General features: G+C 45.4%; 1 protein-coding gene across 2 annotated transcripts in view; it reads left to right on the top strand.

Moving 5' to 3' along the window:
• The window catches only part of LOC133535842 (V-type proton ATPase 116 kDa subunit a 2-like), a 54,368-nt gene that overhangs the window by 32,120 nt on the left and 7,173 nt on the right, over positions 1–15,075 (top strand). For both annotated transcript variants that reach the window (XM_061875818.1, XM_061875817.1), the window contains exons 15-19: positions 28–238; positions 7,681–7,800; positions 7,866–7,976; positions 13,840–13,957; positions 14,033–14,204. In XM_061875818.1, coding sequence (XP_061731802.1) covers positions 28–238; positions 7,681–7,800; positions 7,866–7,976; positions 13,840–13,957; positions 14,033–14,204 — 732 coding nt within the window. The remainder of the gene's footprint in view (positions 1–27; positions 239–7,680; positions 7,801–7,865; positions 7,977–13,839; positions 13,958–14,032; positions 14,205–15,075) is intronic.

The following is a 15,075-nucleotide window of genomic DNA, read 5'->3' on the forward strand; positions in this document are numbered from 1 at the left end:
TCCGTGCCCTCTGGTTTGCCCTCCCAGACACTTCCGACAGAAATATGATGTTTATCTGCTCTTTCTGCCCGAGCTGCTCTTCCTGCTCTGTCTCTTTGGCTACCTGGTCTTCATGATCCTCTACAAGTGGCTGGCCTTCAGCGTGCGCGACTCCAGCAGCGTTCCAAGCATCCTCATCCACTTCATTAACATGTTCGTCATGCAGGGCAAGGACATCACTCCCCTGTACCCGGGACAGGTATTGCCAGCCTGGTTATTAACCTTCTATAGCCTTTTTCTCATCAGGGATTGTCAGGTCCCAACACTGATGACATTTATTAAACAGACAAGAAGCAAGGAATCATGCAGAGACAGAGTTCAATTTAGCTCATGAGGAGAACGCATGGAGCTGCACACTTAGTCACAGTCTCGCCCTACGCTCTTAGGTAGAGCTCCCGCGTCCCTCTATTTATTCAGGAGTACCACAGTCAACGTCACTTATGCCGCCTCTAAAAGGAGCGGTCACGTATATTATGCAAAGCAGGTCCAGTACGCACAATACGTGACGGAATGTGCTGAGGGCCTTGTGATTTCCTTGTTTCTGCTTCGTCCGCGTGCTGTCATTTTATCTTCGTTTAAGTCTTTGGCTGTTAGCGGGCGGAATAGCTCATTTGGATTTGTTAAGCGTTGTCAAACGGCTGTTGTGGTTTTAGGGATGCAGATGAACGAGGTAGCAGCGTGAAGTAAAAAAGGGTATTTGATAGAGATGTCCGATAATGGCTTTTTTTCCGATATTGTCCAACTCCCAATCACCGATACCGATATATTAAGTCGTGGAATGAACACATTATTATGCCTAATTTTGTTGTGATGCCCCGCTGGATGCATTAAACAATGCAACAAGGTTTTCCAAAATAAATCAACTCAAGTTATGGAAAAAAATGCCAACATGGCACTGCCATATTTATTATTGAAGTCATAAAGTGCATTATTTTTTTTTAACATGCCTCACAACAGCAGCTTTGAATTTGGGACATGCTCTCCCTGAGAAAGCATGAGGAGGTTGAGGTGGTGGGAGGGGCAGCGGGGGGTATATATTGTAGTGTCCCGGAAGAGTTAGTACTGCAAGGGGTTCTGAGTATTTTTATGTTGTGTTACGGTACAGATGTTCTCCTGAAATGTGTTTGTCATTCTTGTTTGGTGTGGGTTGACAGTGTGGCGCATATTTGTAACAGTGTTAAAGTTGTTTATACGGCCACCCTCAGTGTGACCTGTATGGCTGTTGACCAAGTATGCCTTGCATTCACTTGTGTGTGTGTGAAAAGCTGTTGATCAGGTGTCTCAAACTCAATTTCCCTGGGGTCCACTGGATGCAGAGTCTGGGTGAGGCTGGGCCGCAAGAAAAGGTTTCTTAAAAAAGTATTTTTAAATGTTTCTATTTAAAATCAAAAATCAAAATATAAATGAACAAAATGAGAATTAAGTAAATAAATTAGTCATTGGTAATAACAATAACAATTCGACTTCTCCAGTCAGCAACAATGTATACACATACTAACTGTGATGTTATGAGCTAGGGAATATAAGAACTACACTACCCAGCATGCAACAGTAGTGACGAGCATGCGCGGTAGCCCCGGGGAAGGTTGTGTGTCGCCATGTCGGCTGCTAGAATGTGCTTATGAGCACGCTATAGAGTTTACAGTTACGATAGCACAATTAGCCCCGAACGGGCTAACATCATGACTAACGTGTCACACGTCCGATTCGCCCAGCGACTCTCTGTCGGAGTATCAGCGCTGGGGTCCAGTGCACCACAGTTTTGTATTGTCGCTCGGTCCTTTGGCGGAGTGCTTCGGAAGCTACCGGGCCCTCGTCTCCCCGGCCCGGACTGTTACAGCGGCGCCGGGGGAGGGAAGGAGAGAGACACACAATGAGAGAGAGAGCAAGGAATGGAGGAAAAAGCGGCAAAACATTTCTCTGCTTGCATCACGCAAGTGACGTCAATGTTGGCAAGTATGACTGGGAGACGCAAATGCTCTGTACTTCTCCCTACGTCCATGTACCACTCCGTACAGCGGCGTTTTAAAAAGTCAATCAATCAATCAATCAATGTTTACTTATATAGCCCTAAATCACTAGTGTCTCAAAGGGCTGCACAAACCACTACGACATCCTCGGTAGGCCCACATAAGGGCAAGGAAAACTCACACCCAGTGGGACATCGGTGACAATGATGACTATGAGAACCTTGGAGAGGAGGAAAGCAATGGATGTCGAGCGGGTCTAACATGATACTGGGAAAGTTCAATCCATAATGGATCCAACACAGTCGCGAGAGTCCAGTCCAAAGCGGATCCAACACAGCAGCGAGAGTCCCGTTCACAGCGGAGCCAGCAGGAAACCATCCCAAGCGGAGGCGGATCAGCAGCGCAGAGATGTCCCCAGCCGATACACAGGCAAGCAGTACATGGCCACCGGATCGGACCGGACCCCCTCCACAAGGGAGAGTGGGACATAGGAGAAAAAGAAAAGAAACGGCAGATCAACTGGTCTAAAAAGGAGTCTATTTAAAGTCATACATTTTACTTTTTGATACCGATAATTTCTGATGTTACATTTTAAAGCATTTATCGGCCGATAATATCAGCAGTCTGATATTATCAGACATCTCTAATAAAAACATTAGTAGTTTTTTTTTTTTTGTTACATTCTGACTTTTCGCTGTGATGAGGTGGTGACTTGTCCAGGGTGTACACCGCCTTCCGCCCGAAAGCAGCTGAGATAGGCTCCAGCGACCCCAAAAGGGACAATAGATGGATGGGTTTAAGATTCAAGATTGTTTATTGTTATATGCACAGTTAAAGGCCTACTGAAAGCCACTACTGGCGACCACGCAGTCTGATAGTTTATATATCAATGATGAAATATTAACATTGCAACACATGCCAATACGGCCTTTTTAGTTTACTAAATTACAATTTTAAATTTCCCGGGAGTTTCGTCTTGAAAACGTCGCGTAATGATGACACGTACGCAAGACGTCACGCGTTTTTAGGAAATATGAGCGCTACGCACACACACACAGCTAAAAGTCGTCTGCTTTAACGGCATAATTACACAGTATTTTGGACATCTGTGTTGCTGAATCTTTTGCAATTTGTTCAATTAATAATGGAGAAGTCACAGTAGAAAGATGGAGTTGGGAAGCTTTAGCCTTTAGCCACACAAACACACGGTGTTTCCTTGTTTAAAATTCCCGGAGGTGAAAATTGACTATGGATCAGAGCGGTCAAGCAGACATGGATCCAGACCACATGTCAACCAGCAGGTTTCGGGGAGAAAATTGTGGTTAAAAAGTCGCTTCTTACCGGAGAAAAGTGTCGTCCATGAAGCTGCCGTCGACTTCCCTGAGACACTGGCGTCAACACACCCGTGGATACACACCTCCGACTATCGGGTACTATTTAACTCACTAAAACACTAGCAACACAATAGAAAGATAAGGGATCTCCCAGAATTATCCTAGTAAATGTGTCTAAAAACATCGCAATACATCCCAATGCTATCGCGGTTTTTTTTTTCTTTCTAGTCCGTCGCTATTAATATCCTCAAACACGAATCTTTCATCCTCGCTCAAATTAATGGGGAAATTGTCGTTTTCTCTGGTCCGAATAGCACTTTTTGTTGGAGGCCCCCATTAAAAACAATGTGAATATGTTAAGGCAAAGCTCTCAATTTACCGGTCTATCTACGTTCCCATCCTCACCTATGGTCATGAGCTTTGGGTCATGACCGAAAGGATAAGATCACGGGTACAAGCGGCCCAAATGAGTTTCCAGGTCTCTCCCTTAGAGATAGGGTGAGAAGCTCTGTCATCCGGGAGGAACTCAAAGTAAAGCCGCTGCTCCTCCACATCGAGAGGAGCCAGATGAGGTGGTTCGGGCATCTGGTCAGGATGCCACCCGAACGCCTCCCTAGGGAGGTTTTTCGGGCACGTCCGACCGGTAGGAGGCCACGGGGAAGACCCAGGACACGTTGGGAAGACTATGTCTCCCGGCTGGCCTGGGAACGCCTCGGGATCCCCCGGGAAGAGCTAGACGAAGTGGCTGGGGAAAGGGAAGTCTGGGTTTCCCTGCTTAGGTTATTGCCCCCGCGACCCGACCTCGGACAAGCAGAAGAAGATGGATGGAAGATTTGTCTTATGTTTTGTTTCATGTTATATGTTCTCTAGCGATGGCACCAACCTGGTGGATTTCACCTTTGTGGAGAACGTGGTCCATGGACACATCTTAGCTGCAGAGCATCTGAGGCCCCTAGAGAGGGGGGGTTGCCCACATCTGAGGTCCTCTCCAAGGTTTCTCATAGTCAGCATTGTCACTGGCGTCCCACTGGATGTGAATTCTCCCTGCCCACTGGGTGTGGGTTTTCCTTGCCCCTTTTGTGGGTTCTTCCGAGGATGTTGTAGTCGTAATGATTTGTGCAGTCCTTTGAGACATTTGTGATTTGGGGCTATATAAATAAACATTGATTGATTGATTGATTGAGGCCAGACTCTCCCATCTGTGGCAAAGTCAGTAGTAATAATACAGTGGGGCAAAAAGGTATTTTAGTCAGCCACCGATTGTGCAAGTTCTCCCATTTAAAATGATGACCGAGGTCTGTAATTTTCATCATAGGTACACATCCGGGAGGAACTCAAAGTAAAGCCGCTGCTCCTCCACATAGAGAGGAGCCAGATGAGGTGGTTCGGGCATCTGGTCAGGATGCCACCCGAACGCCTCCCTAGGGAGGTGTTTAGGGCACGTCCAACCGGATCACGTTGGGAAGACTATGTCTCCCGGCTGGCCTGGGAACGCCTCGGGATCCCCCGGGAAGAGCTAGATGAAGTGGCTGGGGAGAGGGAAGTCTGGGTTTCCCTGCTTAGGCTGCTGCCCCCGCGACCCGACCTCGGATAAGCGGGAGAAGATGGATGGATGGAATATGTGAGGAGCCCCCAAACTTGCGACGTCATCGTCTGCGACTTCCGGTACAGGCTAGGCTTTTCTCTTAACACCGACAGTTGCGAACTTTATCGTGGATGTTCTCTACTAAATCCTTTCAACAAAAATATGGAAATATCGCGAAATGATCAAGTATGACACATAGAATGGACCTGCTATCCCCGTTTAAATAAGAAGATTTCATTTGAATAAATAAATAAATGGGTTGTACTTGTATAGCGCTTTTCTACCTTCAAGGTACTCAAAGCGCTTTGACACTACTTCCACATTTACCCATTCACACACACATTCACACACTGATGGAGGGAGCTGCCATGCAAGGCGCCAACCAGCATCCATCAGGAGCAAGGGTGAAGTGTTGCTCAGGACACAACGGACGTGACGGAGTTGGTACTAGGTTTCAGTCGGCTTTTAAACAGAAAGTGTGTAGTACAATGAAAATGTTATTTTGCTAGTCCACCCTTCAACAAGTCACACGGTACTTAGCTAAAAATTAAATAAAATAAAAAAATAAAACTGTATGTACAAGGCACGGTAAGTAACATAACATTATTGCACATTCTGATTGACAAGCAACAGAATAAATATGGAGGTGACCTCGGGGTCGCAGCAGCAGTTGAAGTGTCTTTCATCTCCGTAATATCGCTAAAATTCGCTCCATTTTGTCCACTAAAGACGCCGAGATCATTATCCATGCGTTTGTTACGTCTCGTCTCGATTACTGTAACATATTATTTTCGGGTCTCCCCATGTCTAGCATTAAAAGATTACAGTTGGTACAAAATGCGGCTGCTAGACTTTTGACAAGAACAAGAAAGTTTGATCACATTACGCCTGTACTGGCTCACCTGCACTGGCTTCCTGTGCACTTAAGATGTGACTTTAAGGTTTTACTACTTACGTATAAAATACTACACGGTCTAGCTCCATCCTATCTTGCCGATTGTATTGTACCATATGTCCCGGCAAGAAATCTGCGTTCAAAGGACTCCGGCTTATTAGTGATTCCTAGAGCCCAAAAAAAGTCTGCGGGCTATAGAGCGTTTTCCGTTCGGGCTCCAGTACTCTGGAATGCCCTCCCGGTAACAGTTCGAGATGCCACCTCAGTAGAAGCATTTAAGTCTCACCTTAAAACTCATCTGTATACTCTAGCCTTTAAATAGACCTCCTTTTTAGACCAGTTGATCTGCCGCTTCTTTTCTTTCTCCTATATCCCCCCCTCCCTTGTGGAGGGGGTCCGGTCCGATGACCATGGATGAAGTACTGGCTGTCCAGAGTCGAGACCCAGGATGGACCGCTCGCCTGTATCGGTTGGGGACGTCTCTACGCTGCTGATCCGCTTGAGATGGTTTCCTGTGGACGGGACTCTCGCTGCTGTCTTGCATCCGCTTGAACTGAACTCTCGCGGCTGTGTTGGAGCCACTATGGATTGAACTTTTACAGTATCATGTTAGACCCGCTCGACATCCATTGCTTTCGGTCCCCTAGAGAGGGGGGGGTTGCCCACATCTGAGGTCCTCTCCAAGGTTTCTCATAGTCAGCATTGTCACTGGCGTCCCACTGGATGTGAATTCTCCCTGCCCACTGGGTGTGAGTTTTCCTTGCCCTTTTGTGGGTTCTTCCGAGGATGTTGTAGTCGTAATGATTTGTGCAGTCCTTTGAGACATTTGTGATTTGGGGCTATATAAATAAACATTGATTGATTGATTGATGTGATCAAAGGTGAAAAGTGTCTACAGTGATGGTTCACAGTTCGAGGGTGGTCAAGGTAGCTGTCTTTTGTTCAAAAAGACAAAAGTAAAAACGGGGGGCTGGAGAGCTAGCATTCACAAGTTAGCATTCACACGCCTGATGGCATGTGGGTAGAAACTGTTTGTCAGTCTTGTAGTCCTGGATTTCAGGCTCCTGTATCGTCTGTAGGAGGCTGTTGAGACTGTGCTGGGGGGGGGTGTACTGTCCTTTATGATGATGTGTGCTCTCCTGGTGGCCCTGGTAGAGTACCTGGATGGATGGCATTCTGACTTTTTAGTCTACATTCCCATGATTTCATTGTATCAGTAGAAGCATTTAAGTCTCACCTTAAAACTCATTTGTATACTCTAGCCTTTAAATGGACTCCCTTTTTAGACCAGTTGATCTGCCGTTTCTTTTCTTTTTCTTCTATGTCCCACTCTCCCTTGTGGAGGGGGTCCGGTCCGATCCGGTGGCCATGTACTGCTTGCCTGTGTATCGGCTGGGCACATCTCTGCGCTGCTGATCCGCCTCCGCTTGGGATGGTTTCCTGCTGGCTCCGCTGTGAACGGGACTCTCGCTGCTGTGTTGGATCCGCTTTGGACTGGACTCTCGCGACTGTGTTGGATCCATTGTGGATTGAACTTTCACAGTATCATGTTAGACCCGCTCGACATCCATTGCTTTCCTCCTCTCCAAGGTTCTCATAGTCATTATTGTCACCGACGTCCCACTGGGTGTGAGTTTTCCTTGCCCTTATGTGGGCCTACCGAGGATGTCGTGGTGGTTTGTGCAGCCCTTTGAGACACTAGTGATTTAGGGCTATATAAGTAAACATTGATTGATTGATTGATTGATTGTATATCTCTACAATGTAACAATCATGGCGTGCCGCCACAAATAAACAGATGAAAGTGAAGCGCTGCTATTTTATTTCAGTGCTCTTTTTGCTGTATTTCCTTCACAGACGGGTCTCCAAATGTTCCTACTGGTGATCGCGCTGCTGTCCGCTCCCGTCCTGCTCTTAGGCAAGCCTCTTTTCTTGTACTGGATGCACCGTGGAGGCAAAGGCCTGCGCAGGCGCAGAGTAAGTCCGGTTGTGGCGGCCCCGCCGTGCCGAGTTCCACAGAGTAGTGATTGTGGGTCTTGCAGGGCTACGAGAGAGTCAGGCGCGCCAGCGAGGATGACGGCTCAGCGGCGCCGGCCTACGAGGACGACGAGGAGGAGGGGCTTGATGAGACGACGCGCAGGGAAGCTCAGACGGTCAGAGAAACAGCGGTGACCTATTTCACCACAAAATGTTTGTATTGGAATGTACCGTATTTTCCGGACTGGATTATAAGGCACACTGATGATGAGCAGGTGTATTCACTATAGGGTGCATGAAAGGGGTCTTTACTTACTCAGTGGCCTAGTGGTAGGGAACCTATGGCTCTAGAGCCAGATGTGGCTCTTTTGATGACTACATATGGCTCTCAGATAATTATATTTATATAGCGCTTTTCTCTAGTGACTCAAAGCGCTTTTAAAAAGTGACACCCAATATCTAAGTTACATTTAAACCAGTGTGGGCGGCACTGGGAGCAGGTGGGTAAAGTGTCTTGCCCAAGGACACGACGGCAGTGACTAGGATGGCGGAAGCGGGACTCGAACCTGGAACCCTCAGGTTGCTAGCACGGCCACTCTACCAACCGAGCTATGCCGAGTAACCGTGTAATACTCTTCCATATCAGTAGGTGGCAGTCAGTAGCTAATTGCTTTGAAGATGTGGGAAACAGCGGGAGGCAGGGTGCAGGTAAAAATGTGTCTAAGGCTTAAACCAGGGGTAGGGAACCTATGGCTCTAGAGCCAGATGTGGCTCTTTTGATGACTACATATGGCTCTCAGATAATTATATTTATATAGCGCTTTTCTCTAGTGACTCAAAGCGCTTTACAAAGTGACACCCAATATCTAAGTTACATTTAAACCGGTGTGGGCGGCACTGGGGGCAGGTGGGTAAAGTGTCTTGCCCAAGGACACAACGGCAGTGACTAGGATGGCGGAAGCGGGACTCGAACCTGGAACCCTCAGGTTGCTAGCACGGCCACTCTACCAACCGAGCTATGCCGAGTAACCGTGTAATACTCTTCCATATCAGTAGGTGGCAGTCAGTAGCTAATTGCTTTGAGGATGTGGGGAACAGCGGGAGGCAGGGTGCAGGTAAAAAGGTGTCTAATGCTTAAACCAGGGGTAGGGAACCTATGGCTCTAGAGACAGATGTGGCTCTTTTGATGACTACATATGGCTCTCAGATAATTATATTTATATAGCGCTTTTCTCTAGTGACTCAAAGCGCTTTACATAGTGAAACCCAATATCTAAGTTACATTTAAACCAGTGTGGGTGGCACTGGGAGCAGGTGGGTAAAGTGTCTTGCCCAAGGACACAACGGCAGTGACTAGGATGGCGGAAGCGGGACTCGAACCTGGAACCCTCAGGTTGCTAGGACGGCCACTCTACCAACCGAGCTGTGCCGAGTAACCGTGTAATACTCTTCCATATCAGTAGGTGGCAGTCAGTAGGTAATTGCTTTGAGGATGTGGGGAACAGCGGGAGGCAGGGTGCAGGTAAAAAGGTGTCTAATGCTTAAACCAGGGGTAGGGAACTTATGGCTCTAGAGCCAGATTCAGATAAATCTTAGCTGACATTGCTTAACACGATAAGTAATGAATAATTCCGCTGGTAATCACAGTATCAAAAATAACGTTCAAATGATAAAACATTCTCATGCATTTTAATCCAACCATCCGTTTTCTACCGCACCTGTTCAAGATGTCGCATTAATAGTAAGAAGTATTGTATGTATTATTGGTTAACTTTTATAATAACAATGTTGTTAAAAAGAATAAGAGACTTATTGTACTCTACAAATGTTGGTCATACTTAAAAATGCACACATTTAGTTGTATTCAGTGTTGAAAAATGTTATATGGCTCTTACGGAAATACATTTTAAAATATTTGGCTTTCATGGCTCTCTCAGTCAAAAAGGTTCCCGACCCCTGGCTTAGAGTGTCCGCCCTGAGATGGGTAGGTCCGTGAGTTCAAACCCCGGCCGACTGATACCAAAGACTATAGAAATGGGAGCCATTACCTCCCTGCTCGGCACTCAGCATCAAGAGTCGGAATTGGGGGTTAAATCACCAATAATGATTCCTGGGCGCAGTCGTCGCTGCTGCTCACTGCTCCCCTCACCTCCCAGGGGGTGATCAAGGGTGATGGGTTAAATGCAGAGAATAATAGTGTGTGTGACTATCATTGGTACTTTAACTTTTAACTTTTTTTTTTTAAATGTAAAAGACTTTCTTGTGGTTTACATAAAGTTAAACTCCCAATGATTGTACCAGCCTTGGCGTCACTATAGACAGCGATTTTAAACTAGAAAAGTCAATGGCGTTTTAAAATCGTGTTTTTATCACCTTCGTCTTTTAGTAAAGGTTAAACCGTTTTTATCTTTTAACCTTTTTGAAGAAGTCGTGCATGCTTTTATTTCAAGTGGCCTGGACTACTGCAATGCACTTTATGCTGGCATTAGCCAAAAGCTCTCTCCCGGTTGCAGTTAGTCCAGAACGCGGCAGCAGGACTTTTAACAGGGGCCAGGAAACACCAGCATATAACCCCAATTCTTCAGAGTTTGCACTGGCTCCCTGTTCATTTTGGAACTGATTTTAAAACATTGTTGTTTGTTTTTAAATCTTTACATGGACTGGCACCTCAATATATCTCGGACCTCATCCAAATTTACATTCCTGCGCGCGCTCTGAGGTCCGAGAGCCAGCTCCAGCACGTGGTGCCCAAGACCAGACTTAAGACCAGGGGAGACAGGTCCTTCTCTGTGGTCGGCCCTAAGCTCTGGAACACTCTGCCCCTCCATGTTCAAACTGCTTCCACAGTGGAGTGTTTTAAGTCTCGTCTTAAGACCCACTTTTATTCTTTGGCTTTTAACACTACGTGAGTTGTGTGGTCCTCTGTCCTCTGTTGTCCTCTGTGTTTTTTATACACTTTGATTTCTATTTTACTGTTTTAATTGATTTCTAACACAATAATCAAGGAATGTGTTTATTTATTAGAGATGTAGTTTAATAATTGTAATTAGATGTATGCTAGGGCTTCAAGGTGGCAGAGGGGTTAGTGCGTCTGCCTCACAATACAAAGGTCCTGCAGTCCTGGGTTCAAATCCAGGCTCGGGATCTTTCTGTGTGGAGTTTGCATGTTCTCCCCGTGACTGCGTGGGTTCCCTCCGGGTACTCCGGCTTCCTCCCACTTCCAAAAACATGCACCTGGGGATAGGTTGATTGGCAACACTAAATGGTCCCTAGTGTGTGAATGTGAGTGTGTATGTTGTCTGTCTATCTGTGTTGGCCCTGCGATGAGGCGGCGACTTGTCCAGGGTGTACCCCGCCTTCCGCCCGATTGTAGCTGAGATAGGCGCCAGCGACCCCGAAAGGGAATAAGCGGTGGAAAATGGATGGATGGATGGATAATTGATTTTACCCTTTAAAATAGTTTTTAATCATATTTGTTTTTATATTGTTTTTATTGGTTTTATATCTATTTATTTTTTGTTTCTATTCAGTCATTGGTGAAGCATAATATTGTTGTTTTTTTTTTTAATATTGTTTTTAACATGGCTGTGCAGCACTTTTGAAACGTTATTGTTGTTTAAATGTGCTATATAAATAAAGTGGATTGGATTGGATTGGACACACACACACACACACACACACACACACACACACACACACACACACACACACACACACACTAAGTGTGGTGAAATTTGTCCTCTGCATTTGATCCATCCCCTTGTTCACCCCCTGAGAGGTGAGGGGAGCAGTGAGCAGCAGCGTGACTAAAGTGGTGAAGCTGTATATTCATTTGCACTTTTGTTAAAAACATTTTTAAAAGAGATGTCCGATAATGGCTTTTTTGCCGATATTCCGATATTGTCCAACTCTTAATTACTGATTCCGATATCAACTGATGCCAATCTATATAGTCGTTGAATTAACACGGTATAGTTCAGTTGGTAGAGCGGCCCTGCCAGCAACTTCAGGGTTGCAGGTTCGATCCCCGCTTCCGCCATCCGAGTTACTGCCGTTGTGTCCTTGGGCAAGGCACTTTACCCGCTTGCTCCCAGTGCCACCCACACTGGTTTAGAAAAAATAATAATAATGTAACTTCGATATTGGGTTTCACAATGTAAAGCGCTTTGAGTCATTTGAGAAAAGCGCTATATAAATCTCCGTAATATCGCTAAAATTCGCTCCATTTTGTCCACTAAAGACGCCGAGATCATTATCCATGCGTTTGTTACGTCTCGTCTCGATTACTGTAACGTATTATTTTCGGGTCTCCCCATGTCTAGCATTAAAAGATGACAGTTGGTACAAAATGCGGCTGCTAGACTTTTGACAAGAACAAGAAAGTTTGATCACATTACGCCTGTACTGGCTCACCTGCACTGGCTTCCTGTGCACTTAAGATGTGACTTTAAGGTTTTACTACTTACGTATAAAATACTACACGGTCTAGCTCCATCCTATCTTGCCGATTGTATTGTACCGTATGTCCCGGCAAGAAATCTGCGTTCAAAAGACTCCGGCTTATTAGTGATTCCCAGAGCCCAAAAAAAGTCTGCGGGCTATAGAGCGTTTTCCGTTCGGGCTCCAGTACTCTGGAATGCCCTCCCGGTAACAGTTCGAGATGCCACCTCAGTAGAAACATTTAAGTCTCACCTTAAAACTCATCTGTATACTCTAGCCTTTAAATAGACCTCCTTTTTAGACCAGTTGATCTGCCGCTTCTTTTCTTTCTCCTATGTCCCCCCTCCCTTGTGGAGGGGGTCCGGTCCGATGACCATGGATGAAGTACTGGCTGTCCAGAGTCGAGACCCAGGATGGACCGCTCGCCTGTATCGGTTGGGGACATCTCTACGCTGCTGATCCGCCTCCGCTTGAGATGGTTTCCTGTGGACGGGACTCTCGCTGCTGTCTTTGATCCGCTTGAACTGAACTCTCGCGGCTGTGTTGGAGCCACTATGGATTGAACTTCCACAGTATCATGTTAGACCCGCTCGACATCCATTGCTTTCGGTCCCCTAGAGGGGGGGGGTTGCCCACATCTGAGGTCCTCTCCAAGGTTTCTCATAGTCAGCATTGTCACTGGCGTCCCACTGGATGTGAATTCTCCCTGCCCACTGGGTGTGAGTTTTCCTTGCCCTTTTGTGGGTTCTTCCGAGGATGTTGTAGTCGTAATGATTTGTGCAGTCCTTTGAGACATTTGTGATTTGGGGCTATATAAATAAACATTGATTGATTGATGATTGATATGGTACAATACAATCGGCAAGATAGGATGGAGCTAGACCGTGTAGTATTTTATACGTAAGTAGTAAAACCTTAAAGTCACATCTTAAGTGCACAGGAAGCCAGTGCAGGTGAGCCAGTACAGGCGTAATGTGATCAAACTTTCTTGTTCTTGTCAAAAGTCTAGCAGCCGCATTTTGTACCAACTGTAATCTTTTAATGCTAGACATGGGGAGACCCGAAAATAATACGTTACAGTAATCGAGACGAGACGTAACAAACGCATGGATAATGATCTCGGCGTCTTTAGTGGACAAAATGGAGCGAATTTTAGCGATATTACGGAGAAGAAAGAAGGCCGTTTTAGTAACGCTTTTAATGTGTGACTCAAAGGAGAGAGTTGGGTCGAAAATAATACCCAGATTTTTTACCGAGTCACCTAGTTTTATTAGCATTAGCTTCCAGCTAGATTTCCACGTCACTTTGTTTTTACAACTATTGGAAGAAAAGGAAGTGAGTGTCCAGGACAGTGATTGACATTCATAGAATTAAAGAAAGAAATGGAGAAGCAGTAGAGGTATAGTACCGCAAGTCTGCACCATATGGAAGCAAATAACGCTAGCCAAGGACGTTCAATTGATTTGTCCATGAAAATATTAACGGGGAAGAAGGTCAGAGGAGATACTGTAGAACAAGGGTGTCATACTACATTTTCTGACCTTAAAAGAGAACAATGCTGAGTTTCAATTGACCAAAAATGTTGTATTTGTTGTCCAGTTTGACTTTGCCGACGTGCTCCTGCACCAGGCCATCCACACCATCGAGTACTGCCTGGGCTGCATATCCAACACGGCGTCGTACCTGCGACTCTGGGCTCTCAGCTTGGCGCACGCGCGTAAGTGCCGCCCTAATCCGTCGAGGCGCAAAATTGTGATGTTTGTCATGGATTTGGTGGATTTATCCCGTCCAGAGCTGTCCGAGGTGCTGTGGGACATGGTGATGCGCCTCGGCTTCAAGGTCACCACGAGAGTCGGGGTGGTGTGTTTAGTACCCGTGTTTGGCGTCTTTGCGCTACTCACCGTGTCCATCCTGCTGGTCATGGAAGGTTTGTCGGCGTTCCTCCACGCTCTCCGCCTCCACTGGTGAGTCCTCGCTGCACCAGCACACAATCTTAAAGTTAGGCATGGCTTTGTTTGCTCCGAGTGTCCTGAACTCCTGTTTCCATATCAGTGTTGTGTTGAACAAACTAGTGTTGCCGTAGACCAGGGGTGTCAACTGGTTTTCATTGAGGGCCACATCGCACTTATTTGCCCTCAAAGGGCTGATTTTAACAATGAGTAATATACAGAGGTGGGTAGAGTACCCAGAAATTGTACTCAAGTAAGAGTACAGTTACTTTAGAGATGTATTACTCAAGTAAAAGTAAGGAGTAGTCACCCAAATATTTACTTGAGTAAAAGTAAAAAAGTATGTTGTGAAAAAACTACTCAAGTACTGAGTAACTGATGAGTAACCCGATTACGGCAACCAATAATGCACAAAAACATAAAAATAGAAATGAGCAAATTCAGAGCCAGGAATATCTCTTAAGCAACTAAAACAATAATATATATTAAATAATAGTACATTAAAATAAAATTAAAAAATGCCACATTGAGCCACAATAACTTAACAGCACCTTAGCCTCAGTAGGCATTCATTGATTTGATTGATTGATTTGATTGATTAAAATTTGTATTATTAGATTGCACAGTACAGTACATATTCCCTACAATTGACCACTAAATGGTAACACCCCAATAAGTTTTTCAACGTTTATCAATTAGTTAGTAAATTACCAAGTCGGGGTTATCTACCTCATATGTACGTATACATACACACACAAATCATTCATACACACATATCATATATATATATATATATATATATATATACACATACATTTATATATACAGTATATCATTTATATTTATTCATTTTGCCGTTTTTGTTCACATGTTGAAGGTGTTTTAA

This window comes from Nerophis ophidion, linkage group LG17 (assembly GCF_033978795.1).
Source record: "Nerophis ophidion isolate RoL-2023_Sa linkage group LG17, RoL_Noph_v1.0, whole genome shotgun sequence".
In the NCBI taxonomy this organism is placed as follows: domain Eukaryota; kingdom Metazoa; phylum Chordata; class Actinopteri; order Syngnathiformes; family Syngnathidae; genus Nerophis; species Nerophis ophidion.